Source organism: Fomitopsis serialis (genome assembly GCF_022376445.1).
Source record: "Fomitopsis serialis strain Sig1Antser10 chromosome Unknown B0H18scaffold_176, whole genome shotgun sequence".
Lineage (NCBI taxonomy): Eukaryota > Fungi > Basidiomycota > Agaricomycetes > Polyporales > Fomitopsidaceae > Fomitopsis > Fomitopsis serialis.
In genome coordinates this window covers 9,232-28,069 of record NW_025955136.1, presented here as the reverse complement: position 1 = coordinate 28,069, position 18,838 = coordinate 9,232, and the positions used below count along the sequence as shown (strand labels likewise).

At 57.7% G+C, this 18,838-nt stretch overlaps 4 protein-coding genes across 4 annotated transcripts; 2 read left to right on the top strand and 2 right to left on the bottom strand.

The window, feature by feature from the left end:
- B0H18DRAFT_1087973 (catalase) lies at nt 1-2,052 on the top strand (the record flags this gene model as incomplete). The annotated part of the gene is made up of 12 exons (XM_048032216.1): nt 1-124; nt 180-230; nt 288-406; nt 433-466; nt 519-676; nt 729-1,022; nt 1,079-1,166; nt 1,229-1,322; nt 1,391-1,531; nt 1,589-1,671; nt 1,730-1,855; nt 1,916-2,052. The coding sequence occupies 12 exons, from the start codon at nt 1-3 to the stop codon at nt 2,050-2,052; spliced, it is 1,449 nt and encodes a 482-aa protein (XP_047886213.1).
- A 1,892-nt stretch (nt 2,053-3,944) lies between these two features.
- B0H18DRAFT_1125977 (uncharacterized protein) lies at nt 3,945-6,547 on the top strand (the record flags this gene model as incomplete). Its single annotated transcript, XM_048035091.1, has 6 exons — nt 3,945-3,950; nt 3,997-4,018; nt 4,073-4,135; nt 4,185-4,675; nt 4,737-4,816; nt 4,867-6,547. The coding sequence occupies 6 exons, from the start codon at nt 3,945-3,947 to the stop codon at nt 6,545-6,547; spliced, it is 2,343 nt and encodes a 780-aa protein (XP_047886212.1).
- Nucleotides 6,548-10,053: 3,506 nt separating this feature from the next.
- On the bottom strand, nt 10,054-10,924 carry B0H18DRAFT_1047497 (uncharacterized protein). The gene has a single exon (XM_048030839.1). The coding sequence runs from the start codon at nt 10,750-10,752 to the stop codon at nt 10,141-10,143; it is 612 nt and encodes a 203-aa protein (XP_047886211.1). The 5' UTR covers nt 10,753-10,924; the 3' UTR covers nt 10,054-10,140.
- B0H18DRAFT_1216263 (uncharacterized protein) lies at nt 10,747-11,364 on the bottom strand (the record flags this gene model as incomplete). The annotated part of the gene is made up of 2 exons (XM_048036665.1): nt 10,747-11,025; nt 11,182-11,364. Coding segments are annotated over 2 exons (461 nt in total), but the record flags the coding sequence as incomplete, so codon positions are not given.
- Between the last annotated feature and the right edge of the window lie 7,474 nt (nt 11,365-18,838).

Here is an 18,838-nt window from a genome sequence, read left to right as displayed (position 1 = left end):
ATGCCTTCCAAGCAGGTTTTCGCAAGCCAGGACAACGCTGTCTACACCACCTCCACCGGTGCGCCTGTAGCGGAGCCATACGCTGCCCAGCGCGTCGGCAGCCACGGTGGTCTCCTCCTTCAGGGTACGTCGCACATTGCTCTCGTAGTCGTGCAGCGAACTTACCCGGGATGGAATAGACTTCCACCACATTGACCTGCTTGCCCACTTCGACCGCGAGCGTATCCCTGGTATGTATCCACGCAACGGATTTACGTCGAGGATCCGCTGATCATCCCGTGCCACAGAGCGTGTTGTGCACGCCAAGGGTGCTGGTGCTCACGGCTACTTCGAGGTCACTCACGACATCAGTGACCTCTCTTGCGCGTCGATCTTCTCGAAGGTGGGCAACAAGGCGAGGGCGACGGTTCGCTTTCGACGGTCGGCGGTGAGGCCGGGTCTGCGGACACCGCCCGTGATCCTCGAGGTATGAAGAGCCACTCGCGGTATTGTACGGATCTGACTTTGGTATCTTTCAGGCTTCGCAATCAAGATCAAGACGGACGAGGGGAACCTTGACTGGGTCTTCAACAACACCCCTGTCTTCTTCATCCGGGATCCCGCCAAGTTTCCCCACTTCATCCACACCCAGAAGCGTGACCCCCAGACCCACCTCAAGGATGCTGACATGTTCTGGGTATGTCCCCATCGTGCATGATGAGAACAGGATCGCTGAGATTTTCGTGCAGGACTACTTGTCGCTCAACCCCGAGTCGATCCACCAGATCATGATCCTCTTCTCCGACCGTGGGCACCCCGACGGCTTCCACAACATGCACGGCTACTCCGGCCACACATACAAGTTCGTTAACAAAGACGGCAGCTTCCACTACGTCCAGATCCACGTCAGGAAGGATGGAGGTGCCAAGGAGCTGACGGAGCCAGAGGCGGGCCGCATTGGTGGTGAGAACCCCGACTACGGTATTCAGTCCCTGTTCGAGGCCATCGAGGGAGGCGACTTCCCGTCATGGACTGTATACGTGGTAAGTGACCTGATTTGTCATTCATGTGGCCACGTCTGATGTCCGGGCGCCGTCAGCAAACCATGACTGCGGCACAGGCTGAGAAGTTCCGCTACAACATTCTTGACTTGACGAAGATCTGGCCGCACAAGGAGTACCCGCTCCGTCCCGTCGGCAAGCTGGTCCTCAACGAGAACCCGCAAAACTACTTCGCCGAGATCGAGCAGGCTGCGTTTCGCCGTCGCATTCGGTGCCGGGCATTGAGGCGTCCGCCGACCCTGTCCTCCAGTCCCGTCTTTTCTCCTACCCCGACACCCACAGGTCAGTGGGAATGTTCTCCTCCCATCTGTCGGCACGCACACTGATGCCATGCGGCTTCCCACCGTCAGACATCGTCTCGGTGTGAACTACAACCAGCTGCCGGTCAACGCGCCCGTCGCTCCTGTCGCCAACTTCCAGCGTGATGGTGCGATGACCTTCATCAGCCAGGGTGGTCGCCCGAACTACCAGAGCAGCCTTGTGCCGCTCAAGTAAGCGTCACCTGCCTGCGCATCTGACCGAGGCGGCTGATAACGCTGGGTCTGCAGGTACAAGCCCAAGCCGTACGAGAGCGTCAAGCACGAGATCTGGCTCGGCCACGCCAACGCGGACCTGAGCTTCGTGACGGAACGTGAGTACATTCCCATCGTATCGGCAGGGATCCCCGTTCACATCCGCATCTTCTCTAGTCGACTTCGAGCAGCCCCGCGCTTTGTGGCTCAAGGTGTTCAACGACACCGACCGGGAGCACCTCGTCCACAACGTCGTCGTTCACCTCAAGAACGCGAAGAGCAAGGAGGTCAAGACCCGAACGCGTACGTCACCTCGTTTCTCTCCATTGCAATCAGTGTCACTGATGCGCCCTACCATAACAGTCTCGTACTTCGCCACTGTCGACCAGAGCCTGTCTGACCGCATTGCGAAGGGCATCGGCATGGCTCCGGGTGTCCCGCCGCTCAAGGTTGCGTCTGCGTCTGAGGCTATCCGCTTTCAGGCTTTCGCCTCTGCATAGATCGCGCTTTTTGAGCTTCTTGCGGATAGTGGAGTCGCGATTGGGTGGTCTGGCTTGTCTTCATCCCGAGTATACGAACGAGTTGTAACGAATAGCAATGTCAATGTATCATGCAGATTCCCTACGTGGATCACTGAGGTGGCGGGTGTGGAAGTGGTGTTCTGGATACGAAGCTCTGCCATACAGGTTCTTCGAGTCGGCAGATGACAACGTTTGACACTCCTACGTACTCACTGACTGACCGGTTTGGGCGTCTACCTGGGCTTCCGCTCTCCTCGCTCAGTGGAGCGCCACCCGGTGTCTTATACTTGGTCCTGGCACGTTCATCTTCCAACCACATACCATCTAAAGCAAGGGCGTAGGGCGACATGTCTGGAATGCGAGGCCAACCCTCTATGCCATAGGTCGGGGGACATATATTACGAGTACTAGTGAGTTTTCGCTTTTGGTGGCCACTTCAAGTTGTTTACACGAGAAGCGGCAGAACCTATTGTATTCGTGTTGATCATAGCTATCATAAGCATCTCTCGTGACATTGACAGCTTTCAGAAGTTGCTGAAGCATAGGGCTGATGCCGCATGTCAGGATACCACCGGAACCAAGCTCGTGAGTTTTGGGTCCTGCCGCCGCGGCGGTTGCGGTTCATTCTGCTTCCCTCAACGAATGACACGCGGATGGTATTCCGTTCCTCGATGGGCGCTGCCTCTTGCAGGTGCGGACATGTGGACTCGGATAGGCAGGGTATAGAACTTATTGATTGGAAATCACGTCGTTCTCAGGTATGGTGCTCCCCGTTTAAGTCGCCTTCTACCGCTCGGACCCTGCCAGTGCTCGTACACACCGACAGCGTTCGGAGAATCATCTGGACATGCAGGAGCCAAGCCAGCTAGCCACGTCCTTCTGCAGAGCACGGAACCATACAGTATGCTCCTAGTGTTGTCGATGAGTGAAAGCCCGAGTGTTTGAACTTTAGACTCAATGCCTCTCTTACATAGAACCTGTGGACGTGTGTCCAACGCCACGTTCGTGCAGGCCATGCAAGTTGCGACCGCACGAAACAAGTCACCATGTAACCTGTTCACAGGCCTCTATGAACTTGAGTGCACTGCCGTACTCTGATACAGCGGAGTCTGCTGAATTCGAGTGAGTTCATTCTACATGTTGTCGAGCAGTGTCGTTAACGCATAGCCAGGACATAATTGCCGGTTCTAGGGTTGACACGAGCATGTCAGACTTGCAACTTGGTTTTATTGGTAAGACCAGCGTTCTATGTACAGGAGATATATCGCATCTTCCGTTCTCATGACGTTGAAGATTATCAGGGAACCTGCACCGATTGTATCGGAAGTGATATTTTGTCAATGAGTGGTCTGATGCACCACTTGGACTACCAGCAAACCAGCAAACCTTCGTCGAACACGAAGCTTCTCTGTACACATACCGCATGGAAGCTATATCTGTGCGTAAACTCACGTTGAAGACAGTTGTATTGCAATCCTGACTAACGCACCCTTGTTCGGCAGGCTCGGACTCAGTAGGCAGGCTGACTCCATGTGCGTATACGTGTGTCTCTGCGTCTATCAGCATGTGTTCTTCACCGCAGGAGCCTCTAGAAGACCAAGCCCTGCGGTCTGTGGTTCTGATACAGGTGTGAGGGTTGAAACTCTGTTCTCCATGGACGCAGTGAGTGCTCAGGACCCTGGCATGGTATATATGTCGCCTCTCGCTGCCATACATCCTCACACTCACAGACACATCCTTTTTTTACGACTCTACGGGAGACAGGCACTACAATGGTGATGCACAGCCGAGTCGACAAGATCGTGTCTTCTGTTGAACATTGTTCTATGTGAGAATGCGCCTAGGTCTGTGCAAGCGAAGCGTTACTAACTATGCATGTCAGTGTGGCCTCTATAGAATCACGTTTCTCCCTGCATCACTCAGATCTTGCTGGCGATAGAGAATGGTCCGCAATTATCCGTGGCAGGTATACGCTGAAGCTGATGCATTCACGAAGTAGCCGCGACATCGATCCCATACCCAGGACGACTACACCCGACAGCGGCTACATCTCAGAGCTTGAGTACGGCAGATTTGATTAAATCAAATCACGCGCTGACTTTACTGAGTAGAGAACCTGCAAAGCCATTCGTGGGTGTCGATCGTGGTTCTGACGTTTGAGCCCACGAATGCTCCGCGTATATTCGCATTCGTGGTGGCCGTCAACGAATACCACTCTCCGAGTGTCCCTAACTTGTCGGGATGCATCAACGACGCTCAGGATTTCATGGACTACTTGAAACATGTCCTCGACGTACCGACGCCTAGGATTTCGAAACTGATCAACGGAGAGGCCACCCGTTCCGCTATTATCAACGAGTTCAAGGCCCACTTCTGGAACAATCCGGACATTCACCACGGCGATGCTCTCATCTTCTTCTTCTCCGGGCATGGCAGTTATGCTCGTGCACCAGAGCACTGGCCTGCCCAGAATGATCTGATAGAGCTCATTTGCCCGTACGACTACATGGACGAGGACAAGAACGATGACAAGTACGGGATATCTGACCGAACGCTTGACGGGCTTATGCGGATATTGGCGGACCGCAAGGGTGACAACATCGTATGTTCGCGCCTTCCCGTCATGCTGTCGAGAGTGACTCATCATTTCTGGCCACGGCTAGACGGCTATCCTCGACTGTTGCCACTCTGGAGGGATGGCAAGGGAGCTAGATCCCCGGGCCGCGAGGGCAGACCTCTCTGTGTCGGTGAGGTCTGCCCCAAGTTATTCCACACCTATCCCCCCGACACTAGGCCAGGAGATATGGGGCCATCACACATCGGACCGAGCTGTATCTTGGGAAGTCCCATCAGCATACAAGGCGACGCATCATACATCTTGTTGGCTGCGTGTCGCGCCACTGAGAAAGCCAAGGAAATGCGTTGCTCGTACGATTCACCTGGAGCCGGGATGCCAGAGAACGTCCGCGGTGTATTTTCCGCCAACCTGATCCAGACACTACGCACCATGGGGAGGGAGCGGTTAGAGGCGCTCACGTATGCGCGTTTGATGGACGATCTTCCGCGTCGCGCGATCCACTCACTCCCTTCGCTCCTTGAGCAACATCCGCAGTGCGATGGCACCCACAGTGATAGGGTGCTCTTCAGCACGCGTCGACTTCCCGATGCCCCCGATTCATTCATCCTGATCAGACATGGGGACACTTGGCACGTGCGAGCCGGGACAATTCATGGGATTACCAAGGGGACGCAGTTCGCTTTACCTCCACCACTTTCGGGTATACAAGCAAAAGGTGGAGTGATATTCGAGGCGGAGAATGTGTGGCCAACGACATGCGAGGTGCCGTGCCGCTCGGCCGGTGTAGAGTTCGACTCCTCGATCCCTCAACGAGTGGTCGTCACACACTGGAACCAGCCAATTTCGCTCGCCACGCGCGTGTATGTCCGTCGCACCCCCGGGGACGATGGTCTTGCTATCAATACCAGGGCGCTCTATCGAGTGACGCATGACGAGGACGCCTTCGACCTAACACTAGATGCCATTCCGGGTGGTTGGCGTATCGAGAGGTTCGATCCACTCGTCACACGTTTCTTCGGCAGCAGGCGCGTTTTGGAGGTTGCTGGCAGGTCGTCGGCGCATGCAACAGGCGTTCTGGACGCGATTTCCCGTTTCAACTTCCACCTATATCGGTCCAATGTGGACGTTGCGGTTGACAAGGAACTCCGCCTAACCGTCCAAATGCACGCTCTGGAGGAAATGGTGGAGACGGTCTGCGAGGCATGGGAGCAGTCTCACAGTCGTCTCGGCCGAGGAGAAGAGGTCGTCCTTCGCACTGTGCAGGGCATGACATCGCTCTACTGCCACAAAACCGATGCTAGTCGCTGCTCGGGGAATATTGATGGCCAAAAGTGGGCCGATCCTCGTCACTTCCATATCCCAAAGCCTGTGGAGGAGGCCATGATAACGAACTTTGATCGCCAATACGGCTTCACGCTGGTCAACAATTCGAGCATCGATCTCTTTCCATACGTGTACTTCTTTGATCCGAGTACTTACGCTGTCAAGGTGTGTGTCCTGAGCGCTGAGCTCTTTGGAGTTATATTGTTCATTGACATCCCTGCACAGGAGCTGTTTTCACCTCGATGGGGCACCTGTGAAGCACCTCTTCCAGTCAAAGGCCACATTTGTATTGGCTATGGCGGATTTGGTACCAACCCTCTACGATTCACGCGGCCGGAAACCCATTCTGATAACGCAGTGGGCTTCCTCAAGATATTCGTCTCCACGTGCTACGTCGAGCTGAACATCGAGCAGCCACCCCTATTCGACCCACCGGAAAAGGCGGTGCATCTAGGCCACATTCCTATGTGTGATCCACCGGCCAGGGCAGCACATCTTGGCCACATTCCTATGCAGGACAACTGGAATTCGTGGACCTACGTCTTGACGTCACAGGCGACAAAAGACCTATGACGGTGAGGTCACCCTCTTCCACGGCCATGTGTATTTGTACTGGTACCACGTCGCTATAAGTCTGCCATTCGTGATGGACTAGTATCTGTAGTTTTATGGTCCCATCGCTTGTCAAAGACATGCCACATGCAATGGAAAAGGTGTTGGTAACGGAGCACCGCGTCAAGGCTTCTGGGCATATGCCGAAGCTGCGCGATCCCTTTTACGCATATGGCAGGCACGAACGATCCTCTGCTGCATAACAACACCTCGGCCTCGGAAGTGGCACTGTTCAAACTCGACTGTATTGATTGATCCCAACGCTGACAAGCATTCGAAGAATCGATGGTGCGGTTCCTGCTCTGGGGTCGTCCAGCATATGTTTTCCATCATGATTCTTGTTAGGGCCGGTAGGGTATTGGGGCGCAGGCGGAAGGGGATGGTTCGAGCGAAAGGTCTCGCAGGATCGTCTACTATCCGGAGCGTCTCGACAAGCTCGAAAAGTCGACGACAGCTTCGCGAGCAGAGAATGCGCGCTATGCACCGGAGTATGCGTTCGTTTCTGATCGTCATAACGGTCTCCCGCCGTAAGTGATACTGGCTGGAAGGATGCCATGTCTTGCACGTCAGGGCGCAGTTCAGTAGTGTAGGTGGATCTGGCCATAGGAAGTCGATGGTGTGGTCCCAGAGCTCCGCGGGAAGCATGCGCCACTTGACTCGTGAGGTAGGCCTCTATAGCACGCAGTACGCCACACGCTTACCTGGACGCATACGACGTGCGAAATGGCTTTCAATCGGTTACAGAGTTGTTGGGCTCGGCTGGTGGTAAGACTTGACACCGGAATGCGGGAGCCCAAGGATTGCTCGCAGTCGAACTGATATAGAGGAAGTCGGTCCCACCAAAACAAAGGCTCCGGTACTCACAATGCCACTCTAGAACACATACACCATGTGTCTTCCTAGCATTCTGGGGCCACCTATGGCCAAAGTGTGATGAGTGACCGTCCGTCGGGGGAGCACCAGGTGTTCTGACGTCCTATACTTTCGCCGTTCCACCTCTCCATGAACTCTCCGCTAAGCCAGGGAAAGCTAGGTCCCCGCCGGTGCTGTGCTGCGACGAAGGTGGAGCCGAAACTCACACTGGGATACCACTAGTAGGGTGGTGGTTCGTCCTACGCTCTTTCGTTCTTTCACGGCTAAGGGCGACGAATGATGCTGATGCTCACTATTGTGTCCTCGAGGCTCAGGATCTGCAACTTCTCAGTCGGTGTATCGTCCTTCTCTGTGGGTGACGAGCGAAGGGAGGGGGGAGGATAGGGCCCGGCGGTTGCAGTGAGTACAAAGGATATTCTCCTTGCGAGTTCATTTCAAGATTAATACCACGCCGCTCCACCGGGCACACTGCAATGCCGGCATACGCCTGTCGGGTGGCTGAATCATGGGCCATGTCATGCTACAAACCCGCGAACGTTGATGACTGTAAAGACAGCTTCAATCACTGGCAAAGGCCGCGTTGTAGCATAGGTACAGTGGCGATATGCTGCCCTGTCTGTCGCCCCAAGTCCTTCTACTTACCTTGTGGAGGAGGAGGAGGGTGGGTCCATTTAGTCAGTGGCGTTCGCGGCGCGTATTCAAACTGTGATAGACTACTAGGTCACTGCCGCTAAAATGGGCAATCAATCGATCGAAATGATAGACAAATGAGGATGCACGCACCCCTTTCATCGCCCTGGGCCGTAACGAATGAAAGTAAGATGTATCTTGCATTCGTAACCACCTCATCACAACGAACGACTCGGAGTCGCCCGGGCCCGCCAACTAGTAAGTACATCGCAGAAAAGCGGTTGATCCTTTGTCAAGTATGGGTGGCGGTCGAGCAGTGAATAACAGTTCAATCTAGCCTGCCTCCTGAGTGTGGATAGCAGGAGCCTGAGCATTAGAGTCGGGACTTAGCAAGACTTCACTTGAGCAAAGTTCGCTCAGTGAAGGTCGAGGAGCAGTGATCCTAGGCGCCCGCTGGTACGCGCACACGTGACTGCTGTCATCTGTCGCGCCACAAGTGAGCGCGTCGATTCTCTGATCATGTAAGTACCTACGTACGTGGTGGCTTCCAGAGATTTGAGCTCCGACTTCAACTCGCATACAAGTACTGCACCACTTCTGCGCAGACCTTGCTCTTTCCTTCCACCATCTTCAGAAACTCAGGCGATGCTCCTTAGACAGGACCACTGAGTGCCACCCAGACTCGGATACTCTCATATACTGGGTCTTCTAGGTAAGCTATATTTCTGTCTGAGTATGTCCATTCGAGAACCTGTGCGCATACAATGAGACCCGCTGCACCGATGCGATGTCGCCGTACAGCATATGCGCATATAGTCCACCGCTCTGTGAGGGAATGTCTGTCCGAGTCTCAGTGGACAGTATACGACCGTACAGCTGCATCTACCCATCCAAGATTGGTTTGAGGTGCGCGGTGTACGGTGTTCACAAATTGGCTGCCCTCCATATTGGTCGTGTGTCTCGTCCGAGTATGACTTGAACATTTCGCATATGGCGAGAGTTGCTACATAAACTGGCGCAATGCCGCCGGACTGCATATATATGTGCACATATATCGTGTACCCACAAGCAAGGCATATCCGCCGCTCTGTAAAAGGTGTATGCAAGGACCTGTCCCACTCGCTGTATGCGAGCCCACCGGCGCTGCATCATTGTTTCAATCTGGTTGTATTCTTGCGGTGTTTAAGGGTATTGTGTAGAGGCCCTTGGGCCCTCCTTCGCAGCGGGTGTGCGATTACGGTTAGGTACGCACGAGTATCAATCGTATCTGTCGCTCTGCACAATGCCTTATCGAGATTAACATACGACTCACTGGTAGCAACAGGGTTCCTGGTGCAAAGTAAACACATACATCAGGAAACTACCCCTGCGCGAATGTGGCGCGAATCGGCGCCAAACCGGTCCGGCGCGACCTCCCGTGTAAACGGCTTCCGAATTGGTGCGAACAGCTTGTAAACGCCGTCTGAAAAAGCTGGCAGCGCGAACTTACACTGGCCGACTCACTAACAGTACCTGGCTTGACACACTTATTGCCACGAGCTATAGTGGACACTGCCTTGCACTGGGCCATGTAACTAGTACTAAATCAGTTTCCAGTCTCGAGAATATCATGTATTGTAATCAAACTACTACTATCATCAGTACAGATGTTCGGAACGCCTCCAGAGGGACCGATGGCGAGCGTGCCAACCTGAGCTCGTCAGTGGTGCACTCGGCGCGGCGTGCGACGTTCGCACAGGGTAGTACGCAGACGCGAGTTTCATTAACAAGGTCACCGTTCAATTGATATTAAGAGGGTGTGGACGGCGGGGAAAACTAATCGAAGCGTGTAGAGGCTGCAGGGCCTTCGAGAGCGATCGTCCGAGTGGGCGCGCCGAACGGCCTAGTGCAGAGTACGGGTACACCCGCGGGTGTCCCGAGGTGCAACCGTACCCGCGCCTCCGTCTGTGCTGTACGCCGTTACAACACTCGCACCGCGTCGTCCACCCTGAGCGACACGACAAATTTTCTTGCGGTTTGTCGTCCTGTGTATAGTCAGCATGCGTCACCAACTACCTCTGCTCCCTTCCACCAGGTTCGTAACAGGCGAGGGACACAGCTTCAGCGTAATCTTCGCAACTTGCTTGGTATCGACGTGCACCGTCAGCAGGCCCGCAACCTCGTGTTGCTCGACGAATGCGGCCGCGGCTCGCACACCCAATTGAACGCAGCGTCGAGCACGAGCGATGCGAGCGATGGGGACGATGTGCCCTCGCCTCGAGCGCCGGCCGCGCGGCGTGTGCGGGGTCATTCACGAGGAGGCACGAGACACCGGAACCGAGGATGTGCAGGGCGGCGGCGAGCGTGGCGAGGAAGTGTGCATGGAGTCCTGGCGAGCTCGCGAGGGAGAGGTAGTCCTTCTTTGAGAGAACTGCGAAGCCCTCGTTGTTACCTTGGCCAGGAGTGCCAGCACGGTGACGAGCGGGGCGCCGAGCTTCAGACCGGGCTTTCACAGGCACTTCGGGTCGTCCAGGCCTATCACCTGGGAGATGTCTCCCGTGGACGCGCTCGCCCACCCACTTGTGCGCCCGCTCTGCTGCCTGTCTACCTGCCCGCGCGTTTGTCGGCCGTGTCTGTGTGCTGAACATTCGCCCAGCGCGCTCGCGGTCCGCGCGTACGTGCATGTAAGAGTGCGGGCGAGAAGGTGTTGGCGAGAGGGTGTTGGCGAGAGGGCGCGAGCAAGAGGGCGCGGGCGAGAAGGATGACAAGTGCACGGGCGAGACGGCACGCGGGCGAGATGATGGGCGAGATGGTGGACGAGACGGCGGGCGAACGAGACGGCGGGCGAGCGAGACGGCGGGCGAGCGAGACGGCGGGCAGACAACACGAGTACGAGATGGTGGGCGAGACGGACGGCAGGCGGGACTGCGAGATGACGGGCCTGCGAGATGGCGAACCTGCGAGATGACGGGCCCGTGAGACGGTGGGCGTGCGAGACAGCAGGGTGTGCGATGGATATAGCGTGAGCAAGCGAGACGGCGGGCGAGAGCGGTTGAAGTCTCTCGTGTCCTGGATCATCGATGCTGCTCTAGCTGGTCCTCCTGCATACTCACCTTCCCTTTCATCAGCCCCTCTCGCCACTCCCTGCGCGCCGCCCCTCGAGGTACCTCCATCTCTCGGAGTGCCATCCCGCTCGTCTCGTCCTTCACGCTCCGCTCTCCAGACTTCCTCCTCGCTCCGCTGGACCTCCCATGGGCGGATCGCATGTTTCTGCCGCTCAGCGGCGCAGGGTGAACTTGAAAAGCATCGTCAGGTACGTCACGGAGGGGATTGACTGTTACTTACCAAAAGAACTCTGCAGCCCAAAACGGACCGGGAGAAGTCAGACAAGTCGCAATCATGCCTGCCCTGAGTGAGATTGGTCACATGACTTACCTCCCCACATCCGGTCGTCGAGCAAATTTTGATCAAAGCGCCCGCGTTGGCGTGCTGCAGAAACTCGACAAGACGAAGGGGCAAGCAACTTCAAAACGAGCAGAGAGGCCCGCAGAGAGAGGCCCGCACGCAGGTGAGTTTGTTGTGCCTGCTTACTTGACTACTCTTGACTATTCATTTACATGCCTGCGTTTTCGGCGCCCGCGCATGCAGCGACCTCCCAGCCGTCTGTCATGGGGATGAGGGGCAGGAGCCGTGAACAAAAAGAAAGCAGAGCCATGGAAAAAAAACACGGTGAGTAGCATACCTACTCACGAATCCCGTTACTAGTCACCACGGTCCGCCTCTACTGCCCCCATGTTCTCTCCCTCTCCTCTCGCCGCTGGTGGGTGAGTGCCCGAGTCGCCCATGGCCCCAGGCACAGCAATCCCGAGCACGGTACGCACGTGGACGGCGAGCATGCACGGTAAAAGCCCCGTGTGCAAGCGCAGCCCACGAACAGACGGCGGGCGCGGGCACAGCGACGGGTGACGAGCAGACGGCGGGCGCGGGTGACGAGTGGACGGCGGGCGCGGGTGACGAGCGGACGGCGGGCGCGGGTGACGAGGATCACAGGCGTGGGCGACGAGCAGACGGCGGGCGCAGATGACTAGCAGGGACGACGAGCAGACGTCGGGCGCGGAAGACGAGCGGGGACGACGAGCGGATGACGAACGGACGACAGGGAAGGGTTTGGCTGGCGAGGGCGGGCGAGGGCGAGCCGCGAGAGTCCACCGGTGAGTGCAGACGCACGCGAACGAGCCCACTAACGTAGACACAGAACACGGCAACGTGCAGCGCGACGACCGCGAGCAATCAGGGCCAATGCCCTGCGTGCAGGCACGGCCGACGGACAGACGGCGGGCGGGCGAGTGGACGAGGGGGCGGGAGAGTGAGCGGGCGGGCGGGAAGTCACAGGTGAGTGGGTGAGTAAGTGGGTGAGCGGGTTAACGGGTTGACGAGTGCACAGGTGGGCATGTGGCTAGGTGGACGAGTGCGCAGGCGGGTGGACGAATGGCAGATGGCAGCATACGCCACCCGCGAGCGTGCTGGGCGATTGCCCAGCACGCACGCACGGCCGACGAACGGGTACCGGGCAAGCAGACAAGCAGGCTGGAAGTCGGGCAGACCGGCGGGCGACAGGGTGCGTGAGCGGATGAGTAGGTGGGCAGGAAGACGGGTGGGTGCGCTCGCGGGTGGGCGAGAGGGTGAGAGAGGACGAGAGGATGAGAGGACGAGAGGGCGAGAGAGGACGAGAGGGCGAGAGAGGATGAGAGGGCGAGAGAGGACGAGAGGACGAGAGGACGAGAGGACGAGAGGACGAGAGGACGAGGACACGGACACAGGGCGCGGACGACCACCACGGGCACGGTGACCGCGAGCACGCTGGGCAAATGCCCAGCACGCAGACACGGCTGACGAACACGCACCCGAGCGGGCATGCGGACGGGTGGACGGACGGGCGGGCACAGCAACAGCGAGCGCTCTGGGCGAATGCCCAGCACGCAGACACAGCCGACCGACGAACGGGCGGGCAGGCGAGCAGGCGACGGTACACACGCCAACCGCGAGCACCCAGGGCCAGTGCCATGCATGCAAACGCAGTCGACGAGCGCACTGTGGGTATGGGCACAGCGGCGAGTACGCGGGAGGGTGCGCATGAGGAACGGGGACGCGCGGGCATGAACGAGTAGGGAGGGCAGGGAGGAAGACGAGCATGGCGGGTGCAGGCAACAAGCCCAAACCCGCCGAGGTACGTCCCACCGAGGGTGGCTGACCCGCGGTCCACCGCCAACACCGGCGGTGACCCCGGGTAGGGTACGGGTAGCACCGTACACGGGTACGGGTACGCGGGTCGCGAGTGCGGCATGCGGCATGCGGACCTGCGGTGCTACCCGTGTGCATCCTTAGGACTCTGCGCACTCACCATCGATCTTGCCCGCAGCTCTTCTCGCGTGCGCCCCCTCTTGTGTGCCCCCTTGGCTGTCTGGCCACCCACGTGAGCACCATCCTCGCCCTCTGTGCACGCCTCCATGCCCTCTGTGAATGTGCCCACACTATACAATTTTGCTGGCAGCCTCTCGACAGGCCTTCCGAGTGGATGGCTGGAATGCGCATCAAGCTGTAGGTACGAGTTGAGTAGGGTAGATGTAGTGGTTATGCGTGTAAATACAAGCAAAACAATGTGAATTGAAGTACCCAAATTGCATGGTTGAGCTAGTAATTCCTTGCAATTCACAGCCATTGAATGTGAATTCACGCAAATTTGAGGTAAGGAATCGGGGGGGTCAAGTAAATGGGGTATCCAGGAAATTGATGCAATTTTGCATGAATTTGCACCAATTTGCGTGGGGTAGGTTTCCTGATGTACTAAGTAGGGTAAGTGCACACGTCCACAGGTCATTGGGCGCAAGCGAGGTATGGAATGTCCATACGCTTGAGAGATTGATCCGTATCGCATACCGCCTGTTGATGAAGGCGAATGGGCAAGGATCGATGCAACTAGTATCCAAACACCAGTAAGTGCATGCTTGTCGACGTGCGGAACCCACCCTTGGCCTGTAGTGTCTTTCCTATCGAAAAACTCATCGGTAATGCACGCCAGTTGTCGCAATATAGTATATTGCCATCGCTGACTAGTATCCATCTTCACAGGCAATGGCATGGCCCTACTTCTGTCTACCTTGACATCCGTCAACACGCTCAACGGATGATGATGCGCCCGTCCTCAAGCCTTCGCATAACAGAGTTGTGAGTGCCATGTACGTAGCTATCATCCGTGTTAGGACTGAGTAGTAAAACGAAGACATACTTGGCGAAAGACCATAAAGACCTCCGAGTCGGTCCAGAGTCGAATTCGAAGACAAGAAGACAACGTCTGCCAGTGGGGTTCGGAGGGGATGGATGGCTCAAGACGCAGGCGGATGTAGTGCTGAGCGCTAGCGATCAGTGATGAGCACGTAGGGGCCTCCCCTCTCCCGTGTTGTAGACGGTACTGCCCGCATGTATATCCTGGCTCGAAAATGTAAAAGAAGCGTAACGTTGAGGGCCATAGTATGGCCTGCTCCTGGAGCACGAGGCGGCGCATTGGACACGAGGCTGCGCGTCACGGGCGACACGGAGATCACCGCATTTGACTGGGACACAAGGTCCAGGTCGACAGTGATGGTGCCGCGCCTTCCTCCTCTTCCTATACATACTTCGTCCCTCCGTGTGCTTCACAGCCCGCTTCCCATAGCAGTCCCCTACCGGATGGCGGCTTGACTCGAGGAGGTCTCAAGGGGTGAACAGGCTGCCCAAGGCTGCGCCAGGCTCACTCACTTAACGTCACTCATCTCAGGAAGTGCGCCTAGGACAAGGCGCCTGGATGGTCGACACCTAGCTTGTCTACTGCACGGCCTGTCGACTCCTCGCTTGTCTATTGCACGACCAACTCGATATGCCCATTGGTGAGCGCGACCCATGGCTCGTAAACCCCCGACCTGGCGAGTGACTCGACTGACTCTGACTCGACCAGCGGTTAAAAATCACTTTGCTGCCGCCACCAGCAGCGGGTAATCCGCTCCTTGGCCTGCCGATTCCCGAAACCTTACAAGGAGGAACTGTGCAGGACCTATGCAGTTTTGGAAGCCACTTAAAAATACGGCCGGACACTCGCGAACAGCCCAGCCGCTCCTTTCTCTGGCTCTCGACTGTGGTGCGCCGTACACCCGGGTGAGTGTGCACGCTTGCAGTCTTCCTCCGCTTCCGCCTTAACGGTGGCTACACAGAAAGATGGCAGCTCTCGCAGCAATGTCGGACGAGCAAGACCTGCCAGTGCCCCCGCCGCTCGATGGCTCACAGTCACAGGAGGATCAGGCTCCAATGCTCACCCCAACGGCTCATGCAGGGTCGAGCGAAGACGGTCAGCTCACTGCGACAGGGCAGTCTCCTCTCGATCGCCTCGATGAGATTCTGGCCACTCCGGGAGATCCAACCATGGCTGCGCCGCCCCCTACGTCGAGGCGCCCGATGCGATCCCAGTCGGGCGCATCGCTCCAGTCGCTCAACGCGTCCGCGCAGACGACAGCGGCGAGGCGTCAATCAAGAGGCAAGGCCAAGGCCCCCCCGTCACCAGGCTCGACGGCGCCCCCCGCCAGTGATGCTAACAGCTCTAATACGCTCCGCCAACTCAACGGCGAAACAGTGGCTCGCAGCGTCCCCATCCTGCGCGAGAACATCGAACGTGTCTTCGCGGACGTATGCGCCCTCCGCGAGCAAGTAACCACCGAGAATGCTGCGCTCCGCAAGTCGATGAGCCGCGCCGTAACGGCGGCATCGAACATGGATGCTCGCATCGCTTCGCAGATCCTCGCGCACATGGAGAATGAGCTTCCTGCTGCGGTCGAAGCGGTGCTCGACGATCGCCTGGACACCCTGACTCGGGACATGACCATGGCAGCCCATGACCTCGAGCAGCTGCGCGACGCACACAACACGATAGTGTCCACGACGGCCGCTTCCGACTTACGCCTCGACAACCTGACCCGCTCGGTGAACCATGTGGGCGGCACGGTCAACGATGTAGCGACGCAGATCGCTAGGGTCGCTCATACTCTCACTGGGGTGGAGGACACGGTTGCAACCCTCCTCGGGAACTGGCACGCGGATAACGGATACACGTACGCCCCTCGCGACCCTCCCGCAGCGCTTCGTCCTCCTCAGCAACAGGACGTGCCGATGCCTGGTCCTGCAAGTGCAGCGGTGCGGGTGCAGCGTGCTACCCTGGCTCCGCTGCCGGAGCCTCCAAACATACGCTCCCGGGGATCGGACACCAGAGACGATGATGCCACGAACGCCAGGCCTCCTAAGCGTCCGAAGCGTGGACCTCGCAACCCGGCCAGCCAGCAGCGGGAGCCTCCGAACCAACACCGTGATCCCCCCAACCAGCGTCGCGATCCTTCAGTGCAGGCCCAACCAACGGCTTCTTCGTCCCGAGTTCGCCTCCCGATGCCGGTCCTGCCTGTTCCTGCGCAGAGGCCGTCCCCACAGGCTTCGTACTCCCACGCGCGCAATACGCATGTCCTCTTTGGCGCCATGGCGTGGACCGCGACGGTTGTTCGGGAGCAATTCCTGTCAGTCACGAGGATCGTGCGGAGTGACATCGAGATGGATGCGTCCCCCGTCCTGAACGTTTCCCTGGATAACGACATCACGTATGTACGCGTCCTGTTCAGGTCCTGGGAGGAAGCCAGGGACTTCACCAATGCCTGGAACTCGGCGGCGGAGTCGAGGTACCCGACCGTCCGGGCTAAAATTGTACAGTAGTCAGTGTTCGATACTACTGTACACAACAAAATGAGAATGCTGAAATGTGCGCCTTCCAGTGCGCCCGAGTCTCCCCCGATTCGCGTGGCAAGCTGGAACGTACACGGCAATATGGCCCTCAAAATGAAGAGTGACTCGTTCCATGCCGCACTGGTGAACTTTGACGTGGTTCTCCTCCAGGAGACTCATCTACGGCCGGAGCAGGAAGCCCAACTCCTCCTGCCACCATGCTACGACCTTTTCGTGTGTGGCCGGCCGAACACCCCGTCCATGGGGGCTCCAGGAGGCGGTCTCGCGGCGCTAGTACGCTGTGACCTGCGTTGTGTACACCACGAAGACTTAGGCGGGTCCGAGATCATGCTCCTCCGCTTTCCCGGACTATGGCTCCTGAACGTGTATGTGCCCCCTCAGCAGTCGCACTGGTACGCTCTTTCTGCCCTCGGCCCAATGCAGAAGCTCGCCGAGGTCCTTGCAGTGACAACTTCGGATAACGTCCCACTGGTGATGGCAGGCGACTTCAATGCGCGCACCGCGTCCTGTACACCACACGTCGACTGGATGAGACGTTCGCCCGATGGAGCAGCGGTCTCGCAACACGGGCGCACACTGCTGCAGGTATGCAGTGATTACGGGCTCTGCATATTGAATGGGACTACACTACAGGAGCCAGACTCCATACCCCGATTCACGTCCTTCCAGGCGCTCGGATCGTCTGTCATTGACTATGCCGTGGCCTCGCCGTCCCTACTCCGTACACCCGGCGTCCGCTTGCGCATCCTCCCGCAATGGCCGACGTGGTCGGATCATGCCGCACTGTGCATCACCCTCCCGAGAGATAAGTGCGTCGACGATGTAGACACACCTAGTGGTCCTGCTCAGCCTACGGACAATGGTACATCGCCTCGTGTTCCAGCCCTCGCGTGGAATACACGTCACACCTGGATGTCATGCTAAACACTGCGCTTGTGAGATCGCTATCTCTTAGTGATGCCTTACTGGCGCTGTACGGACCGGCGACGCATTCTTCCCGGGCCGTCGTCCATGTCTACACGGATGGCTCGGCAGACCGACCACCGGGGGCGCGCACGGGCGGAGCTATACGAGCAGGGTCAGGGATATACTGGGGGCGTGGAAGCGAAAGTAATCGAGCCCTGCTGGCTCCCTTGCCACCGACGAACAATCGGGCAGAGCTATTCGCAATCCTAGTCGCTATCGCAGAGGCGCCTGCATGGAAGACCCTTCGAGTGTATACCGACTCGGAATACTCCATCTGATGCATATGCCACTGGGCTCCTCGCTTTGCGGCGGCGGGATGGCGGTGTGCGAATGCAGACCTCCTTGTAAACATCATGGAGATACTCAAGGCACGTCCCACTCAAGTGACGTTCTGCTGGGTGAAAGGCCACGCAAAGAATGCTGCGAATGAGGCTGCTGATGAGCTCGCAAGAGAGGGGTGTAGACAGCTAGGCCCAATGGCGCCCCTCGTGCCCCTCAAGCCAGTACATACCCCTATGGATGCACATGCTGACGACCTCGTCAAGATGGCGGACGGAACATGCAAGGTGCATACCGACCTGCCACCGCATACGGTGCCTCGGAGCGCGGCTACGCTGACTGTGGAACGCACCTTGCGCGTACGTGATGAGCCCGAGTCGGGACGCTCTGCGGAAGCGAATAACCTCCGCCTAATGCGCGAGCGGTTCGTTCGCGAGCTCCTGGAGCCAGGAAAACCAGTCGCTGCGTTCTGGACAGCATTCCGCGGACTTGTCGACCCAGCGCCACGAGCGGCGAGAGTATCGGTGACTGACCTTCGCGCCGCATTTATGCCCCGGATGAACGCCCCGGTCGTGCTACCGACCAATTTCGATGCGGTGCGTTACTCAGCCAATCGCATGTGGTCACAGATGCTCCCCGAACGCACGACCCCGAACCCTGACCAGCTGTTCTTCGCGCGTCCCTGGACCCTGGATGAGATCGCGGACGCCAAAG

Coding starts and splice junctions, on each gene's coding strand:
- B0H18DRAFT_1047497 (XM_048030839.1), bottom strand. CDS start 10,752: ATGCACGTACGCGCGGACCGCGAGCGCGCTGGGCGAATGTTCAGCACA.